The sequence below is a fragment of the Rhamphochromis sp. 'chilingali' genome, assembly GCF_963969265.1.
Source record: "Rhamphochromis sp. 'chilingali' genome assembly, chromosome: 17".
In the NCBI taxonomy this organism is placed as follows: Eukaryota; Metazoa; Chordata; class Actinopteri; order Cichliformes; family Cichlidae; genus Rhamphochromis; species Rhamphochromis sp. 'chilingali'.
Window position 1 is genome coordinate 4386760 of NC_137944.1, and position 18580 is coordinate 4405339.

The window sequence follows — 18580 nt, forward strand, 5'->3', positions numbered from 1 at the left end:
TCAGAACATCTTTGTTTTGAGAGTCCATACTCGAAATACAATCTCATTTGCACTACCTGAGCTGCTGGATGAGGTCCTCTCCCTCCTTGATGACGTTGACGGTGACCTGCAGCGTGGTCTGCTGCTGCTGGCCGAAGCGCTTGATCAGATCCTGGACGGCCTCCACAGACTCGGCATAAACGTCGTCCAGCAGCTCCTTCTGGAGCTCCTCCAGCCATGTCCACAACTAGAAGAAGGGTCAGATTTTTTAGAAATCTTATTCAGTTTGATTGCAGGTAAACTAGTCTAATGGTTTATCCACTGGGTTTCTGGTAAGTCTCATACACTGCATATACATGAGCCTGTGTGACACCTCTTTTTTGTTAACACTCGTGTTCTCACCCTGACCACAGGACAGGATCCGGCATACATTAATCACCTTTTTCTGTATTACAAATGGCGATTATCAGAACCTAAAGGGAGGACAGTATAGTTACTGACCGAGTCCTCTCACCAGTTTGAACAACGTTAATTGCGCTCTGACTAAGTCCATTAAACACAAAATATAAACATTTCACCTGGTAATTATTTCCCTCTTGCTCAGAGAGCCCTGTGAAAGCTCTCAACCACACACACACGCAGCCCACCATCCACTTCAACGTTATGTCATCCCTCCTGCCCACCTCTTTGACGTGCGTGTGGAAGGCGACAGACATGTCCAGCAGGACTTTGCGCTGCTCCACGCGGCGAACAAAGTCTTGGATCCTGTCTTCGAGCTGGTGGGCGGCCTGGTAGATCTCCTCTGGGTCGCACTCTCCTGTCTGGGCCAGCTGCTCGGCCGCCTCCAGCAGCTTGTCTGCATTGGTGTACGTATTCTACACCGAGGCCGGAGGTAAAGGGGGAGACGGATTAGCTGAAGAAGGCAGTGTAAAACAAGCGCAATGCAGTTCGAAGATGGGCAGAGAGAGAGAGAGAGAGAGAGAGAGATCGTACAGGCAGAGACAAAAATAAAAAACAGGATATGAAGACGTGTATACTGATTAAATCAGTGACAGCAGAGCTTCACAGAAATAGGTAGTGAAAGGAAACATACAGACAGCGGGTGAAGGGGATATACAAAGAAAGGTGCAGAAGCAAACGGAAACAAATGGCTGTGTTACGGTGGGACGTCAACAAGTTGTTGATATTTTTTGGTTAAAGTTAATGAGGCTGTCGGAGTATTCTACACTACTAGTGTGGAAATATAAAAGGATTACAGCTGTAACAAATGCAAAACATAGTATTTTTAAGTATATGCAAGTAATATTTTACATGCTTGCTGTATAAATATAGTATGCAGTAACTGAAGGTGTTAGATAAATATATGCAAGCAAAGAGTAGGAACACAGATGTAGCAGGTGCACACCACTTCTTAGTGTTTATATAAACAGATAAAAAAATAAAAATAAAAAACCAGTACAGTTAATACAACATCTCAACCATATATGGCAGTATAACCCAAACTGAAGAGTCACGGGGTAAGCTGGCATTAAGACATTTTTACTGCAAACAGCTGCACATGCAGATGCAAGTCTGTGTGTGCAGCAGGTGTCTACACATTACTTTGGGTGAAATTGTTAAAAACCTACTAAGAGCTTATCTAGTTTGTAAAATTATTTTAATCAACTAAAATCAAGGCAAGAACCTGACCTTGGCCAAACACCTTCACAAAATGCTGGGAATGCGTTAACTTTTACTTGGGACAAATACTGTTCATAAAAAACTATTTAGAAAATAGAGTTAAGCTAACACTGAAACTAATAAAACCAACAATGTCAAACAATAAAACCTAGAAACTAAGTCTTTATAAACAAAAACTAAAGTATCTCTGCTAGCTTGAATAGCTAATATTTTACATTAACAAATTAAAGCTAATAAGCTTTAGCATAGCCGAGATTTGCTAACCCTCACTGCACCTTTACTTTTTTTCCATTTTTTCCCCCAATGAGTCAGAGTGTCTTTCACTAATAGTGAAATGCCCAAAGATTGTAAATTAATATAATAACATGGAGACACAACAGAGTAGAAAACATTACAGTGGCAAAAGAAGAAGAAAAACAGCACACAGAAACAATACAAACACCAGCAATGCAGTGACTGGTGCACTGGTTTAAACCTGACAAAAGGCCAGGAATCAAGCTACCTGTGCCACTTCCTCAAAGTCTTCATGGCGTTTCTGGAGAGCTCTGGCTCGGTGGAGAGACTTTCCCACCCCTGTGTGTTTGCTGAGGAAGGCCTCGCCATGGTTTTCTATCCAGTCCAAAACCTGTGCAAAGACCACATTACCCACTGTGAAACGTATAACACCACAAGGGGGCGCTCTGACGTGGTATTACTGCCACAAGTGTTAATGATGAAACCTGTACATGAGTGCAAAGGAATGGCAGAAATAACCATGAGCGCGGTTAACAGGAGCCACAGCACGGAGTCTTTCTTTGCACACTCCCCTCTGTGCACTTTGTCCTTCTTAGGATGAACAGCATCTGCATGGCCATATGACCCAATTCAGTTGCCATAGCAATAGTTGCCATGTCAACACACTGAGGAATGCCTATGATTTTTGGACAGTGTGCAGCGGTATTGTCATGTTGGGACCATTTGATTACAGTATGCAAGCTTTTATTCTGCAGAAAGCCTTTTTATTTCAGGCCTTCATCCAGTGCTCCTATCCACAGCGACATGTGAGGACTGAACGTGCATCGTCCCAGCAAATAACTCAAGGACATGTCGATAGGAAACATGCCTGCGGTTGCAATCAAACCCTCTATTAAGTGTAGTATTCATCTAGCCATAAGCCTAGCCTGCTATTTTCAAATTAATGTCTAACCCTGGCAATTAAGCTCGGTCCTTGGAATTGCAGTGTGCTCGAACAAATGCGCGCATGCATGAAGGTATAAACAAAAATACACGCAGTAAACTGGAAACGTGTGCGTACCTGCTGGACGTCCTGCTGAAACACGCAGAGCTGCAGGCGCTGGTGCAGACGCACTTTACGGTGCTGCCAGATGTTTTCCAGCTGTCTCTGGTGATGCAGCACCTCGTGGATGATGTCCAGGACGTGGTGCACCGCCTTAGAGTAGTTTGCCGTTGCCGTCAGTGAATCGGCACTGCCTGGGGTCAAAGGTCGCTGCAGCTTGTCCAGCAGAGTTTTGCCATCTTGACTCACCTGAGGTTAGAAAATGTTTTGAACTCTATGTGAATCGGAAAGATAAATGCCACTAAAGCTAATTCTGCCCTCTGGACAGCAGACTAACTCCATCGTGTGTGTGAACTTGCCTCCGAGTAAGCAGCTGTGATGTGCTCGTACAGGCCTTGGTGATGGTGGATGGCATCTTCGAGGTCTTGTAACTCAGAAGGCAAGTCCACCTCGCCACATGCCTTACACCAGGAGTCCACATTACTCATGTACTGCAGCGAGAGGAGAAGCATAGTTCACATGACACACTGGTGGTTTATACAGTGGGGCAAAAAAGTATTTAGTCAGCCACCGATTGTGCAAGTTCCCCCACCTAAAATGATGACAGAGGTCAGTAATTTGCACCAGAGGTACACTTCAACTGTGAGAGACAGAATGTGAAAAAAAAAATCCATGAATCCACATGGTAGGATTTGTAAAGAATTTATTCGTAAATCAGGGTGGAAAATAAGTATTTGGTCAATAACAAAAATACAACTCAATACTTTGTAACATAACCTTTGTTGGCAATAACAGAGGTCAAACGTTTACTATAGGTCTTTTCCAGGTTTGCACACACAGTAGCTGGTATTTTGGCCCATTCCTCCATGCAGATCTTCTCGAGAGCAGTGATGTTTTGGGGCTGTCGCCGAGCAACACGGACTTTCAACTCCCGCCACAGATTTTCTATGGGGTTGAGGTCTGGAGACTGGCTAGGCCACTCCGGGACTTTCAAATGCTTCTTACGGAGCCACTCCTTTGTTGCCCGGGCGGTGTGTTTTGGATCATTGTCATGTTGGAAGACCCAGCCTCGTTTCATCTTCAAAGTTCTCACTGATGGAAGGAGGTTTTGGCTCAAAATCTCACGATACATGGCCCCATTCATTCTGTCCTTAACACGGATCAGTCGTCCTGTCCCCTTGGCAGAAAAACAGCCCCATAGCATGATGTTTCCACCCCCATGCTTCACAGTAGGTATGGTGTTCTTGGGATGCAACTCAGTATTCTTCTTCCTCCAAACACGACGAGTTGAGTTTACACCAAAAAGTTCTACTTTGGTTTCATCTGACCACATGACATTCTCCCAATCCTCTGCTGTATCATCCATGTGCTCTCTGGCAAACTTCAGACGGGCCTGGACATGCACTGGCTTCAGCAGCGGAACACGTCTGGCACTGCGGGATTTGATTCCCTGCCGTTGTAGTGTGTTACTGATGGTGACCTTTGTTACTTTGGTCCCAGCTCTCTGCAGGTCATTCACCAGGTCCCCCCGTGTGGTTCTGGGATCTTTGCTCACCGTTCTCATGATCATTTTGACCCCACGGGATGAGATCTTGCGTGGAGCCCCAGATCGAGGGAGATTATCAGTGGTCTTGTATGTCTTCCATTTTCTGATGATTGCTCCCACAGTTGATTTTTTCACACCAAGCTGCTTGCCTATTGTAGATTCACTCTTCCCAGTCTGGTGCAGGTCTACAATACTTTTCCTGGTGTCCTTCGAAAGCTCTTTGGTCTTGGCCATGGCGGAGTTTGGAGTCTGACTGTTTGAGGCTGTGGACAGGTGTCTTTTATACAGATGATGAGTTCAAACAGGTGCCATTCATACAGGTAACGAGTGGGGGACAGAAAAGCTTCTTACAGAAGACGTTACAGGTCTGTGAGAGCCAGAGATTTTCCTTGTTTGAGGTGGCCAAATACTTATTTTCCACCCTAATTTACGAATAAATTCTTTACAAATCCTACCATGTGGATTCATGGATTTTTTTTCCACATTCTGTCTCTCACAGTTGAAGTGTACCTCTGGTGCAAATTACTGACCTCTGTCATCATTTTAAGTGGGGGAACTTGCACAATCGGTGGCTGACTAAATACTTTTTTGCCCCACTGTACATCTGTGCGCTCTTCCCAGGGGTCAGAAACAGCAGAGCATAGAAAGACATCGCCTGGGTGTAAACCTGCAGAAATCATCTTTTGCCCATGAGATCTATTAGAAGAATTATCTGTAGCTGAACCTGCTGTTCATTGGCCTGTGGTGACTTCCTAGAAGCTTCCTGTACCCCCCTGTAGGAGTGATGGGTGAAAACATAACAATCATTAAGATTGACCTCTGGGAAATATCTCCATCTTAATGATTTGCCTTTTAAACACCTCTCACATCATAATTGGAATCACATACAGAAGAGAAGCTTGTTTTAAGTCTTTGTTCTCTTCATGTATGTGTGGAGTGGAAAAACCTCTGGGAACAAAATGCCCTTTTCTATTTCATCTTACAAACATGAAAGGCTGGTCTGATGACGGCAGCATTCCAGGTCGGAAAAGTCGCACCGCCCATGTTCCCTGGCTGTTATTCTGCTTGTGTACTTTTTAAGGCCATGAATCATTCCATAGTGGCCAGACTAATGAGCTCGGGCAAAAATACCAGCAGACACACACACACACACACGTAAATGAAATGTATGTGCTAGTGTTTATTCAATTAAGTCAAATGGGTACTTTACAATCCAAAAAGTGTGCACGTGTGTATTCATTTGCATTCATTACAAAAGGTCAACACCTCGGCTACCTGAACAGCACATCAGCACGAGGTTTACCGATTGGTTCCCACTGAACCAGTGTTCAAGGACTAGTTAAGACTTTTGAGAAACAAGCTACTTATCATAAGAGCTAAAAATTGATAGGGTTGAGCTTAATTACTAAAGTGAGGGTACAGGATCTATTCTTTTTTGACATTTCCATTCATTTATAAAGAAAACAATTAAAGCATGAGTCCAGCATTTTTCAAATCACAACATTAAAGGCTCAAACGATAAATTCTAACAGATTCAGTCCATGAACATTTCTTGCCATTTACCAAACCGTCACACTCACCTGGTCACATTTCTGATGGAAACTGGCTGACATCTCTAACAGCGTGCTACGTTCATCCAATGCGGCGGCAAACGCCTTCCACTCCTGCTCCAACTGACTTGAGATCTGCTTGATCTGCTGGGAAGCGTAGTGACCCGACTCCAGCAGCCGGTTCCCCACGGACATGATCCGGTTGATGTTGACGTACACATTCTGTACAGGACGATGAGGAAGAAAGGCGCGAAATGGCAGAATATTTTCAATCACTAATTCATAAAGAAGCAAAAACTTGGTCTAACATCCGAGGCCACAGGTACGTGCAGACGAGAGAGGAACTGAGAGGAGGAACCAAAAGAAGGTTTAAAGCGGTATATTATTGTGAGAATGGGTCGTTCTGCACATTGAGCATGTTTACTTCAGGTACTCAGGTATATTTTTAAGGTAAAGCTTCCACGATTACTCAATTTACATTATAACATCGGTATTAGGTCACACGGCTGCACATTACCCAGAAAATAATGCACATATTTTTGTGTTTTTATTTCTGAAATACCAATAAATAGTTTTTTTGTTTAAAAAAAGTATTTTTTTCCATATGCAAAAAAAGACAAAAAAGTGCCTTAGACGTGAAAACACGGTTAATACATCATCGTTTAATAAGTGAATAGGCCAGAGAAAATGGCAAACTGAGGAGCTTAAGACACTATTGGTCTGCTACTGTTTCTTTCTCATCCGTAAGCAGAAACCCTCAGCGGCTGGATTGATTCCTCGTCTCAGCAGTTTCATAATGGTTATGTAAGGCGGACTGTGGATAGAGAATAGGATTACTTAATACCTGGTTGTGTTGCTCCTAACATGGAGAAAATGTGCAAGCGCACGGAAGCGCAGGCTGCTCTAAACAAACACTCAAACCCAGCAGTAGAGCTTGACACTAAGTGCAATAACTATATTATTATACAGTGTAGGGCACCGACTTGAGTCCAAGTGGGAAGAAAAGCATTATCTCCTGCTGCGAATCAGTGTGTGTCTCACCATGCAGTTCATGGCGAAGTGGCTGTGCTGGGTTTGCAGCTCCACAGCATGGGGGTGGTTGTTGCCGATCTCTGTGTAGCCTGCCAGGAACAAACCCTTGTTGTGCATGATCCAGTCGAACATCTGAAGCATGACGACAAATACACACACAGAGAAAAAATATCAATAAAAAAAATGAAAGCACAGACACACAAGGGTTGGGTTCATTACTAACTCCTGCAGATTGTTGCAAGAACAGGCACAAACAGCTGGGACTGAGCCGTGTGGGCAAACCTGAGCGTGTTTGCTCACTGCTGCAGTGTTCGAACATCTATCCAGGCCAGCATACAGAGAAATGGACTGCCTCTATTAAGAGCATCCTCTCTGGCTCTCTTAGAGAACAACTTGTGGCCTATGGTGTCCTAGCAACAAGCTCCTACTACTGCAGTGTATCCAAGACTGCAGCTCGCTCTGTGTTGCTGCAACCTGCTATTTTATTCTACTCACTCCAACACAGATCTGTGCATTTCTCTCCCTGTCTCTTCTTATTTTGTGACGCAGCTGTCATCGCCTGAGCCGTCTGTGTGGCAGCCAGAGTAGGTGGCGGTGCACCCGAGTGAGCTAGCCTCCATCTTCCCGCCTCTCACGGTGGAGGAGGGCAAACCTGTTTAGTGTTTAAGATCCCGAGGGCTCGACTACAGTACACGAGGTCTTCGCAAACAGCATCAGTCGATGCTTCTCAGTGTGTGTAATTGCATTTTTTTTTAAATATGTATATTGGCATTTGTGTGCCCTGCAGTGATCACCAGCTCTGGTTATAGATTATCACTACATCACAGCTCACAGAGAACCAGCCACAGACCTTCTCTGCATCCTGCTCGAACAGGCGCAGCTGGAAACACTGATCCAGTTGGAGCTTGCGGACGTGCCACGCCTGGTGGAGGTGCTGCCGGGTGGAGTGCAGCTTGTCCAGCAGCTGGGTGATGCGCGGCACCAGGCCTTGGGTGTCCGCGTTGCACACTCCACTGCCGCTACTGCTGCTGCCGCCGCTGCTGCCATTGCGATTGGAGAAAGACTCGCTGCTCTGAATGCGCTGGAGCAATCTGGAAACAGATTTGATGTTTGCATTAACATCAAAGACTTTTTGCTACTGTTTCAGTCAAGCTAGCCTCCGTTGTTAACTGATAACCCCAAAAAGGAGAAAAAAAGGGGGGAAAAAAGAGCACTGCCCAAACTCTTGATCACGCTCCAACCTGTTGCCCTGTCCATCTTTCATACAAATGATCTGGATTCACATACACAACCAGAACTAAGACTTAAAAACAGGCATTTCTGATACATTATATATGATATATAGAAAGATGCAAAACCACTGTTTTGTTTTTTTACCTTTGCCCTTCAGTGTCCAGTTCCTCTATAGGAGCTTTAATGACTTTCTTCTTCAGTGTGGCGTGCTCTTCTATCATCCGTCTGGCTCCTTCCAGGTCTTGGGGAAAGTCTTTCCTTGACACGGTTTCCTGCATCTCTTCTAGTCGAGCCAGCATTTGGGTAGCATGGCCAGAGAAATCCTCAAATGCTACACGCACCTGGACGGAAACACCAGCAAACAAAAAAAACCACTGAGTTATGGTGACCCACTTATGGGCAGTTTGGTTGACTGTCTTAAGAAGGAAACAATCAGATCAGAAAGAAGAATAATCCTGTGTCCACTTGTGTCTTAATCATCCGATTTGGACATCACTGGGGATTTGGGGGATCTTGGCACAGACAGTCTGAAGTGACAGGACGGCTGAGCTGATCGTACCTCTATCCACTCTTCGTGGTTGTAGTCCAGGCTGCCGTCAAAGTCTGCTGTCAGCTGAGAGGGGTCCACCACTTTCGTCAAGCCTTCGAGTGACACCATGGTGGTCTAGTGGAGCGAGAAGCAAAGAACGAGGGTTTAAAGGAGGGAGTTCAGGTGGACACTTGAGTGGTAAATGCTTCTAATCTTTCACCTTCTGCCGTGTTTCGTTGCTGAAAAGTACGATTTTTATTTACTCACAGAAAAGACAATGCGGAGATCGCGGAGCTTCTGCTGAAGGTCACATAGAGATGTGACCTTCAGCAGAAGCTCCGCGATTAATAACATTGAGATGCTGCTAATTTAAGAACACTTCTCCCCCATCTACCAAAGAGATCCTCCCCAAACCAAAATGTTGTCTTTGAGACTTCAAAACTCAGAACTAAACCTTTAACAGCCTGCCGCAACGTTTCTTTGCCTCCTTGATGTTAGACTTAAGTGAATTTCAAATCCCCAGCATGATATCAATTTCAGTGATACGCCGAGGAAAAGTCTCCCTGTGTTGCCTGTGTTTCCACCTCCGCACAAAACACCCCCACACACATGGCCAGAGATGGATGGAGTCGGAGCGATCGCTTGGATAGGCTTTGTGTAGGCCAAACAATGCAGAGATGCACTGTTGTCCTTGGGTAAAAAAGCACAGCGGCTCTTGCCAGGGTAAAATACTGATGCTGCCGCGTTCGCTATTGTACCGATTTGTACTCTGCTGAATGGAGCGATAGTCGGCCAGGGACGTTTGGGTAGCATTTTATGCTTGTGCTGAACTGTGCCATTTATCAACAATCGAACGGAAAAAAGAGAGATTGCGACCGGCTCTCTGAGCTTTGCTTTCTTTGTGTATGAACTGATGACAAAAAGGGAGGAACATGTCCTACTTCTGGTTTCTATTGCACAAAGCGAGAGAAAAATCCTTGATGCACACACTGAATGCTGGACGCTCACACACATACGCAACTGTAGTCCTAGCAACAGCCCTATATCAATTTTGCATGAAGAGTGCAAGATGAAAACTTCTGAAATCTTAATAAAACATAAAGCATGGACAGGGGGGATGAAGCCTGCACATGAATGCACATGCACGCTATCCAATCAATGCTTGTGCGGCATGACAGACCGGTGCATGGATAACTATAACGTTCCCTGTGGCTATTCTTCCTATCAAAAGATCAATATGATATAATGAGACTACAGTGAGGTCGTGTTCATACACGTGTGAGCAATCACAGTAAATTTCCACACTCGTGCGTTCTCCTACGTAGCTATAATCAGAAGCTAGAGGGGAAAATTTCCACTCCGTATCAGAAAAACGCACTGCATAAAAAACCAATAAAGACAACACAGGAGCTTATGCCAACCCAAGTTTCACCACAACAAATGAGAGCTGATGATCATCGTAGTAAGCAAGGCTGGCTAATGACAGATCAAACAGGGGGAGGGGAATTGTTATTCCGCTCTCATCAGAAGACATTTACTACACAGGCTTGTAATCAGATGAAGTCGAGAGCTCCGCTGGTGCACATTTCAGTGTCGAGTTGATGACGACGAAATGGTCAGAGGGTAAAAAATAAGCCTGTTCGTGTGAACGCATCACTTAATTAGCTGTGAAAATGCCTTCTATCGCTTGACTGACAGCATAACGAATACTCGTCCTCGTGATCTGCAGCGAGCCGTTTTTGGGTTCGATGTGATGAAATGTTTTTCCCTATGGCAGACAGCTGGCTGGTGGTGTACGCACCCAAAGCAGCGGGGAGAGGAAAATAATGAAATGTGCTGACAATGAGCAGCTCGGGGGTGTGGAGGGAGGGGCGGCGGCAGAGCGGTTGTTATCACAGCTCAGCTGACAGCAAATTGGAGGGAGGTGAGGGTGGGGGCTTTTTAAAATGTTTTTTGACGAGTTCCTTTAAAATGCCAAATGTAAAACTGATACGCTTGACAACAGGCAGCTGTGAGATATATATGCTCACATATCAACTGCAACAGTTCCCTTAAATCAGGGATGTCAAACTCATTTTACATTGTGGGAAACGTACCGCCCACTCTGAGCTTCAGTGGGCCGGGCTGGTGTAAAGAAGTTATTTTAACATAAGAAGAAGTGCAAAATAACACATCTCTATGGCAGAAAACAGGAACTTTCTTACTTTTAATTGTTTACAACTTATTAACTTTGGTCTAGTATGAATGGTGATGGGGGAGGTCCTTATCAGCAGAAAAAAGCAACAAAATACAGTTAAAAGTCCAAAATTGATGCCCTCCTTCACACTTCCCAAAGTCAACCAGTGAGCCGGACTGGAGTCTTTGGCGATCTGGTCCGATTCTGGTCCCGCTCCCCTGAGCTTTATGTTTAACGCCCTCGTCCTAAACCTTCCGTGCTTTAAAGACCGATATAAATCGTTAGATAATAATTTTTAATCCTTCTGAGGATTAAGGTGATGTACACTGGATGAAAAAGGTACTTTCGGCATGTAGATGGATACTTTCATTTATCCGAGCTCAGAATCGGCAGTAGGAGTTCACCGGGCAAGGTCTGTGTCTCCAACCGTGGATCTTTTGGATGTAAGGTAAACGTTTAACCACTATGCTGTGGACACGACGATGACGACATAGAAACATCTGTTTATTTCACAGTGTTGCAAAACTGTGTACACCAGTGTTTATTTCATCATTTGGATGGATTGTTTTCCACTTTAAAATGCAAAATTTTAAATGTAGAACAAGTCCTTTGTATGTAGTCATTATATTATTTGACAGAAAATGTACTATACTGTTACTTTTAGCACAATCGGGGTATGAGATTTTGGTCATCCAGCCCTGCCACCTACTAAACCCTCTCGCTCTTATTTTGAAAGCTCAGTCTCTGCTAAACATCCAACACCTGCCGACAGTCAAACAGACTCAAACTCCACCAGCTTGGACTGCAGCTGGTGACGCCAGTCCTTGTTCTTTTGGGGCCACTTTAACCAGAACCTGCAGCAGGTGGAGGTCTGCTCCGTGCGCCGCTACGCCAAGCTCACCGACCGAGGCTGCACAGCAGAACGAGCATTAGCAGCTGCAGTCCAAGAAGGCGAGACTCCCTGGAGAGGCAGCTGATTATTGCGAATGTTATTGCTTATCGCATAACGTTTATTAGAGGGAGGGAAAAAAATGTAATGAAATTCTGGACAAATTCTGAGTGAGAATTTAGTTGACGGCAATATTGTTTCCCCCTGTTATTTATTATTCCCCTTTGCACCAGGGAAATAAAATAAATCTTCATTTAAAAAACAAAACGAAAAAACAAATTAACCCGTTTTAAAGTCTTTAAGCTCTTGATTGATAAACTAGAGCAAAACTGATGCCACACACTCGATAACTACCATCTTGTTAGGTGATTTCAGTCAACATGGCTGATATCTGCTCATATTTGGATGATAAAGCGCCGCATCACCAGTGTGAATAGTACAACCCCTCCACAAACAGAGTCCGAGTCTTTAAATCTAACAGTGTTAAGATCACTGATTAATCTGGCAGTGCGAAACAAACCAGAACCTGTTATTTCAATGAAAATCACTGTCTGTTGCTTCTATTCACTCAACAGCTTCCAAAGCTATTTTTGAGTAAGACATCAAAATATTCTATCACTGCCTCGAACACTGGCTCAACATCCTACCTCGAATTCAAACTTGGAGCTGCCGAAGTTGGTCCTCTGCTTCTGCCAGAAGTTGTCCGGTTTGATGATGAGCGCGACGTGGATGCAGGACGGGAACGACTCCTGCAGGATCTTCAGCAGAGGCTTGATGCTGTCCCACTTGGAGCCACGCATGTCAACAATGACCGTGAAGCCATGTTTACACACCTCCTCGCTGGGATGGACAGAGGATGGACAGAGGATGGAGGTCGGCGGGAGTGGGAGGAATTAAAGAGAAGAGATGGGGGGGTGGGCATGGGGTGGGTGGGGGGAAGGGGGCCAAGAGAGATTGGTGAGAGTTTAATCCGGAGAGAGAGAGATGACAGTCGTGGGAAAGGATGAAAGAGGGATGATGGAGAGGAAAGGACAGATGGAAGAAGGAAGAATAGAGAAGAAGAGGAAAGAGAACCAAAACAAACAGTGAGATGACGCATTTTCTATACTGTGAGAAGCCTACGCAGCAAATCCCACACACACACCCACGCACCCCTATGCACACACAGTCACACACACACACCCACACGTACGCAGAAACCTGCGACGAATGAATCACAAACGCATATATGCATACATATATATGTATATATATAAAAATACAGTTCAGTCCGTTTGTGCATCAGCAGCCTCTTCCCCCTGTGGTGCTCTGCTCTGACCATCATCATCTTTATTATCGCTGCACAAGCTTGCATACACGCACTGAAGCTGAAACCTGTCACAGTTATCTGACATGCCACAACAAACAGAATTTGTCTTTAGGATTCAGAATATTTTGCAGCTCATCTGCCATCTGTCCGTTTCCATGTCATTCCAACCACAACTACTTTATTCAATCCACAAACTCAGATCGCTGCGTTCCCTTCTAGTATGTCATCGTGTTGTTTAAAAAAATAATAATAAAAAATACATCACTTTAAAATCTTTCCATCACTGCATCCCTAAATACCTCCATCCTTTCCCAAGCCTCTCTCCCTCCCTCTCTCGGTGGAACAGCTTGTCGCTACACACACAGTGTGCAGCGATGTGCAGATGTTCCCTTTCACAAACACAGGGATGCCAAAAACCCCAAAGTTAAGAAAGATGTGCAAGATGTGACACGATGACGTGAGGTTTTCAAAGCCCGAAATTCAACTTGGAGTCTAATTTAAAAAAAGCAAAAAAAAAAAGCAAACATAATGTTATGGAGGTGAGTGTAGATGAAGAGGGTGGATGCTTTTGAGAGATACGCAAGGAGGAGAAGAAGAAGCAGCATGCCGGGTCAAAAAAGGAAGGAGAAGGAGGCGGATGAGCGACGCTTTACCTGGGAGGTGAGGAGCTGCTCGCCTACAGGAACTGCTGCTGCACTGCCTCGGCTACTGCGACACTTTGTTTTGCTTTCATACACTCCCTCCCTCCCTCACACACACACCTCCTCACACATGCGCTCTCCATCTCTGTCAGCTTTAATCCTTCCACCCTCTGCCCATCTCAGCAGCCTCCTCTCTCTCTCTGTTTAAACCTCTTTCCTGTTTTTCCCTCTCCATTTCTTTTTCTGTTGCATGTCGCCTCTGTTAGCTCCAGGCTTCTCTTCTCTGTCTCAGCATCTCACCATCTTTAGAAGCGATTTCTGGCAGCCGAGAAGCTGCAGCAAGATAACTGCTCCTGAATTATTACGCTCTCCGTTCCTATCACATGCTCATCTCAGCCCTCTCACGTGTTCGCTTATAGAGCTTTGAGCACTTGCTGTGGGAGTTCATGTCATTCTGAGGCACTGCCACACACACCCACCCACACAAAATCACATGCAATGAAATAAGTAACCTGGGGATGCCGGCGAGGTAAGCGATCAGTCTCCTCAGGTCGTCTGTTCGTATTCTGTCGTGGTTGCTGCGTGATGGGAACGTTAACACAGGACCACCACGTCTGTCTCTGCCACCTGAGGTGATGCACAAGCAGACACACACACACACACACACACACACACACACACACACACACACACACACACACACACACACACAGATTGGAGTAAGGACAAGTGTGTATGTGGCACAGAGTTTTGCAGGTTTAGTGGTATCATTTGCACCACTGGAGCATAACAGAGATGATCGTAGGCAGTTAGCTAACCCAAAAATGAGTGACAGGCTAGATATATGTGTGACCCCGAGGCCGCTGAGCCGAATGCTAAAAAAATAAATAAAAAAACAGAAGTTTTTGTTTTTTTGTTTTTTGGGTTTTTTTTAAAGGACAGGAGATAATTTAGACTGAAAGTGTTTTATCGTTGTCTCTCTGTGCAGTCGAGCTGTGAAAAATGAAGTGGACCTGCTTGCAATGGGCTCGTGGCCACGCTACAGGCTGTTTGAGACTGCACGGCGGCACGGCAGCACTCACGTTAGCTGATGAGCAGCGCATGCAGCAGTTCTTCACTGTAGTAGTGGTGGTGTGCTTACATTCACTAATTAAGAATAAACACAAAACACAGCTGGTGATGACAATGAAGTTAAGCTTTCATTTATGAGCAAAAAAGGGAAAAACTATCTTAACAGGGTGAAGGTCACAGACGATAAGTGGACCTTTTATCTTTGACAGAGTCCTGTGCAGACCCTCAGTTCATCCACTGTCTGAAACAAAACATACAGAAATAACCCCTGACGCCCCTCTCTATGACCTCCATTACTCCTGATGAGCTACTAAACACATTTTGTTTTGTAAATGATCGTCACCATTAGGGCCAGAAAGGAGGAGAAAGCTTTACTTTGTGTTAAGTGAATCATGACACTGCGTTTCAAAACAAAGTTTCTTCAATTATCTGCACGATGGCTGAACAGACTGATTTCAGTCTATGTGCAGGCAGGAGGAAACTGTTTCTTCAAATATGAAGATTCCTTTGATTTTCAGTAAACAGAAAGGATGAGAGTGCGATGGCCAAGTGCAAACACCATCCAGGGCAGAAATGACTGAATTATACTGCTAACACAACATCTGTGCAGAGAGCCGAGAAGTGAAGTTAAAGATGAGCTCAGCTCAACACAGAGGCAGCGATGAGCAGTCTGGCTTGTAGCTTACATTTCTACCTGCACCTTTTTCTACAGCGCGATCACCGTGACGACTGCTCTAAAGCCTCTCTGGGCTGGTTCTCAACGCTGCTTTGTTTTATTGGCTTTGTGTTCGTAATTAATTGCTAGAAGAAAGATCTTGTGTGCGCACGTGTTAGTATAATGATTTATTTTAGGGTGTGAGACTGTAGCCTAAGCTTGGTAATTATGTGACAAAGCATTTCAGGCCATGCTGCTGAGTAATGTGAAAACAATGTAACGTCTATTATATCAAATGACTTTTTCCTGGCAACGTTTAAGTAAGGCAATGCACTGCTTTAGAAACAAAGTAGCGAGTCGTTTGTGACACACCATTTTTGTGCACGGCCCAACATTGCTTGTAAATGGCTACATGGTAGCATTTAAATGTGCAGTGTTCAGGTTCTCAGTTAGTCGCCCCTTCTGAGTCACATCTTCTAAACATCAAGATGGTAACGCTGGTGGCTACATCCATCTTCTATGTACAGTCTATTCGCATAGCCATAGCTACGTGCCTGACCTCACCTGATGTCACAGAGCCCAATGTTAAAAAAACAAAACAACTACTGTCTGAATTGAAGCATGTAGAGCAGTCTGAAAGGGTTTTGTTTAGACTGAGCATTTTCTGAATATTATTAAAGCCATATCTAATATTAACACTGCACTATAACAGAATACGACACAACAAGGAGAAGCAGAGTCTGTTCCTTTAAAAGAACAGAAAAGATAAAGAAATAAATCAAACATGTATATATGATTGGCTCTCTCCAAACAGCAAGCAAGCCAAATGCATACATTTTGTTATGCAGAAACTGTGCACTGTTTTTTTGTACATGGTGTTTGAATTCTGCAGTGTTTGTTTGTGATATTTTGTGGTCTTTTAAAGGATTTTTCAGACCTTTTATCTTCTCTGCAGTCATATTTTGTGCTGTAATAATATTTTGCTCCTAGTTTCTGGCCACTTGCAGAAGAAGAAGGCTGCTTCGCTCACGTGGGAACTCATAAACACAGGCCCTCTCTGCTCAGCCCGCAAATTAGTGAGTTCAGTCGGGTTGCTGGGCGCCTGTAGGCTTGACCCTGCCGCTCAGAGGAGAAAATCAAACGCTCACGTGGCAACAGACAAACATGAGAGAGGGCGAACATGGCCGATTTATTAAGGGGCCAAATTGGGGATAATAGGCTTAGCTTATTTACCCTGCTTTTCACTAGCGGTCCCTCCTCTACCTTCATTTCAAAGCCAATTATTCCACCAGTGTCCACTATGGGAAGCTGGCAGTAAGTCATCTCCATGGCAACGCTGCCCTGACTCTCCTTCTCTCAATTTCGCTGTTTGTCAGAGTCCTTTTCCTCGTCATTGTGTTTCTAACTGTGACCTTCTCTGCCAGCGCACGACGCACACACCGATTTCACTTTGTTATTCCATTTGGCTCTTTGGAGATCTGAGTGCTTGCATTTGCACGAATACGCACAAACGTAACAGTAACACACACGCACTCAAAAAAAAATGCTTTTGTGTGTTGTGCAAATAATCCTGCTGGATGTTCTTGGCAATCCGCATCTCCAGCTCAGCCTCCTGTGAGTTTTCTCTGGCACCACTCGAGTGTGTGAGTGCGAGTGTGTGTCGGACGTGGTTGCTGTAGCTCTCTACGCTAACTGTCCTGCTGATGACGGTCAAACAACAGATATCTGTGTGCATGTCAGCGTGTGTGCTGTGTGTCAACTGGGTGTACATGCGTGTGCTTAAAGACAGGTCAAGAGCCAAGTGTCTGGGCCTCAGCCTGACCCCTGCACAGCTTGTTACTGTGTGCGTGTCTGTGCGCAAGAAAAAGAGGAAGTCAAAAGTACAGCTTACTACCTAGCAACTGTCTGTGTGTGTGTGTATACAAACTAAGTAGTACAAAGTATACATCAGGCTCTATTAGCTTTATTTGCCATGATCAGACAGCAGGGGGTGGTACATTTTTGAGACCAGACAAACACACATAACCTTACCTGACAGAAAGGCAACCTTCTCTTTGAGGATGGGAAGCACCTCCATCGCTCTCATCTCCTCATTTCTCCTGAAACCTGTGAAGAGACGAGGAAAGAAAACATGGGGTTTGAATACAAGAACGAAATAAAAAAAAGCTTTTCCCTTTTTCCCCGTTCTTGTGCAGTTGAAGAGCCCAGATTATTTGGGACAGAGCAGATTTTGTCTAGTTGTAATCTGGTGATCTGCAGCTTTTAAAACTCAACGTGTTCAGTCCCAGTTTTGGATTGCTTGCATCAAGAGGAAAAAGTCTGTAAGATTCCCGCTCTCACGCTCACACATACACACAATGAGACAGCGGTCAGAAACAGTAATGGTGAGACTGTGAGGCCAGACGCAGAGCTGCTAAAGCTCTTAGTGTAGCAGAGGTGAAACGGGGTAAAGAAACATTAAATGTCACAGGCCACTTTAGCTCCCATCAGCTAGAGTAATAATAAAATGTCGCATTTATTGAAAAAGACTCTGAGTAGCTGGTGAATTTTCACATCTACCAAACATTGAGTGGTGGAAACGCTTGGACTATGAAGATTAAACATAAAGGAACCTTTAACTAAACTTTGCTCTGCAGTGTAGCGATTAACATATTCACCTGACATGTAAAAATAAGAGCTTCCCAGTTAGAGAGCACAGCAGACACACATACACAGTTCGTCCCACCCCTGGGTAAGAGAGTCACTGAAAGCATATGTACTGTGTTCACAGTGAAAGCAACGTGGCGACCACAGCGGAGCATCCACAGGCGACCAGAGACAAACTTTTCTCAACTTCCAGGTGAGCGACTGATGCAACGACCAATGAGAATGGCGAATACGGTTCGCATAAAAGTTTTGAATGTTTTACTCATTTATATACAGGCTTTGCAAATAACGGCTCACATACCAGGGCAGAGCTATTACCATGATGGTTACCACGTGGTGACACGGACTTTGATCCTGTTTTTCCAGAG

At 44.6% G+C, this 18580-nt stretch overlaps 1 protein-coding gene across 9 annotated transcripts in view; it reads right to left on the reverse strand.

Annotated features, from left to right (window-relative positions):
* Nucleotides 1–18580, reverse strand: part of LOC308384923 (triple functional domain protein) — a 79198-nt gene that overhangs the window by 25906 nt on the left and 34712 nt on the right. For all 9 annotated transcript variants that reach the window (XM_080863580.1, XM_080863581.1, XM_080863588.1 and 6 more), the window contains exons 3-15: nucleotides 17598–17672; nucleotides 14353–14467; nucleotides 12538–12730; nucleotides 8856–8960; nucleotides 8441–8637; nucleotides 7914–8154; nucleotides 7073–7195; nucleotides 6062–6253; nucleotides 3295–3426; nucleotides 2954–3184; nucleotides 2162–2284; nucleotides 663–854; nucleotides 57–226 (exon numbers count right to left, since the gene is read on the reverse strand). In XM_080863580.1, the coding sequence (XP_080719706.1) occupies nucleotides 57–226; nucleotides 663–854; nucleotides 2162–2284; nucleotides 2954–3184; nucleotides 3295–3426; nucleotides 6062–6253; nucleotides 7073–7195; nucleotides 7914–8154; nucleotides 8441–8637; nucleotides 8856–8960; nucleotides 12538–12730; nucleotides 14353–14467; nucleotides 17598–17672 (2089 nt within the window). The remainder of the gene's footprint in view (nucleotides 1–56; nucleotides 227–662; nucleotides 855–2161; nucleotides 2285–2953; nucleotides 3185–3294; nucleotides 3427–6061; nucleotides 6254–7072; nucleotides 7196–7913; nucleotides 8155–8440; nucleotides 8638–8855; nucleotides 8961–12537; nucleotides 12731–14352; nucleotides 14468–17597; nucleotides 17673–18580) is intronic.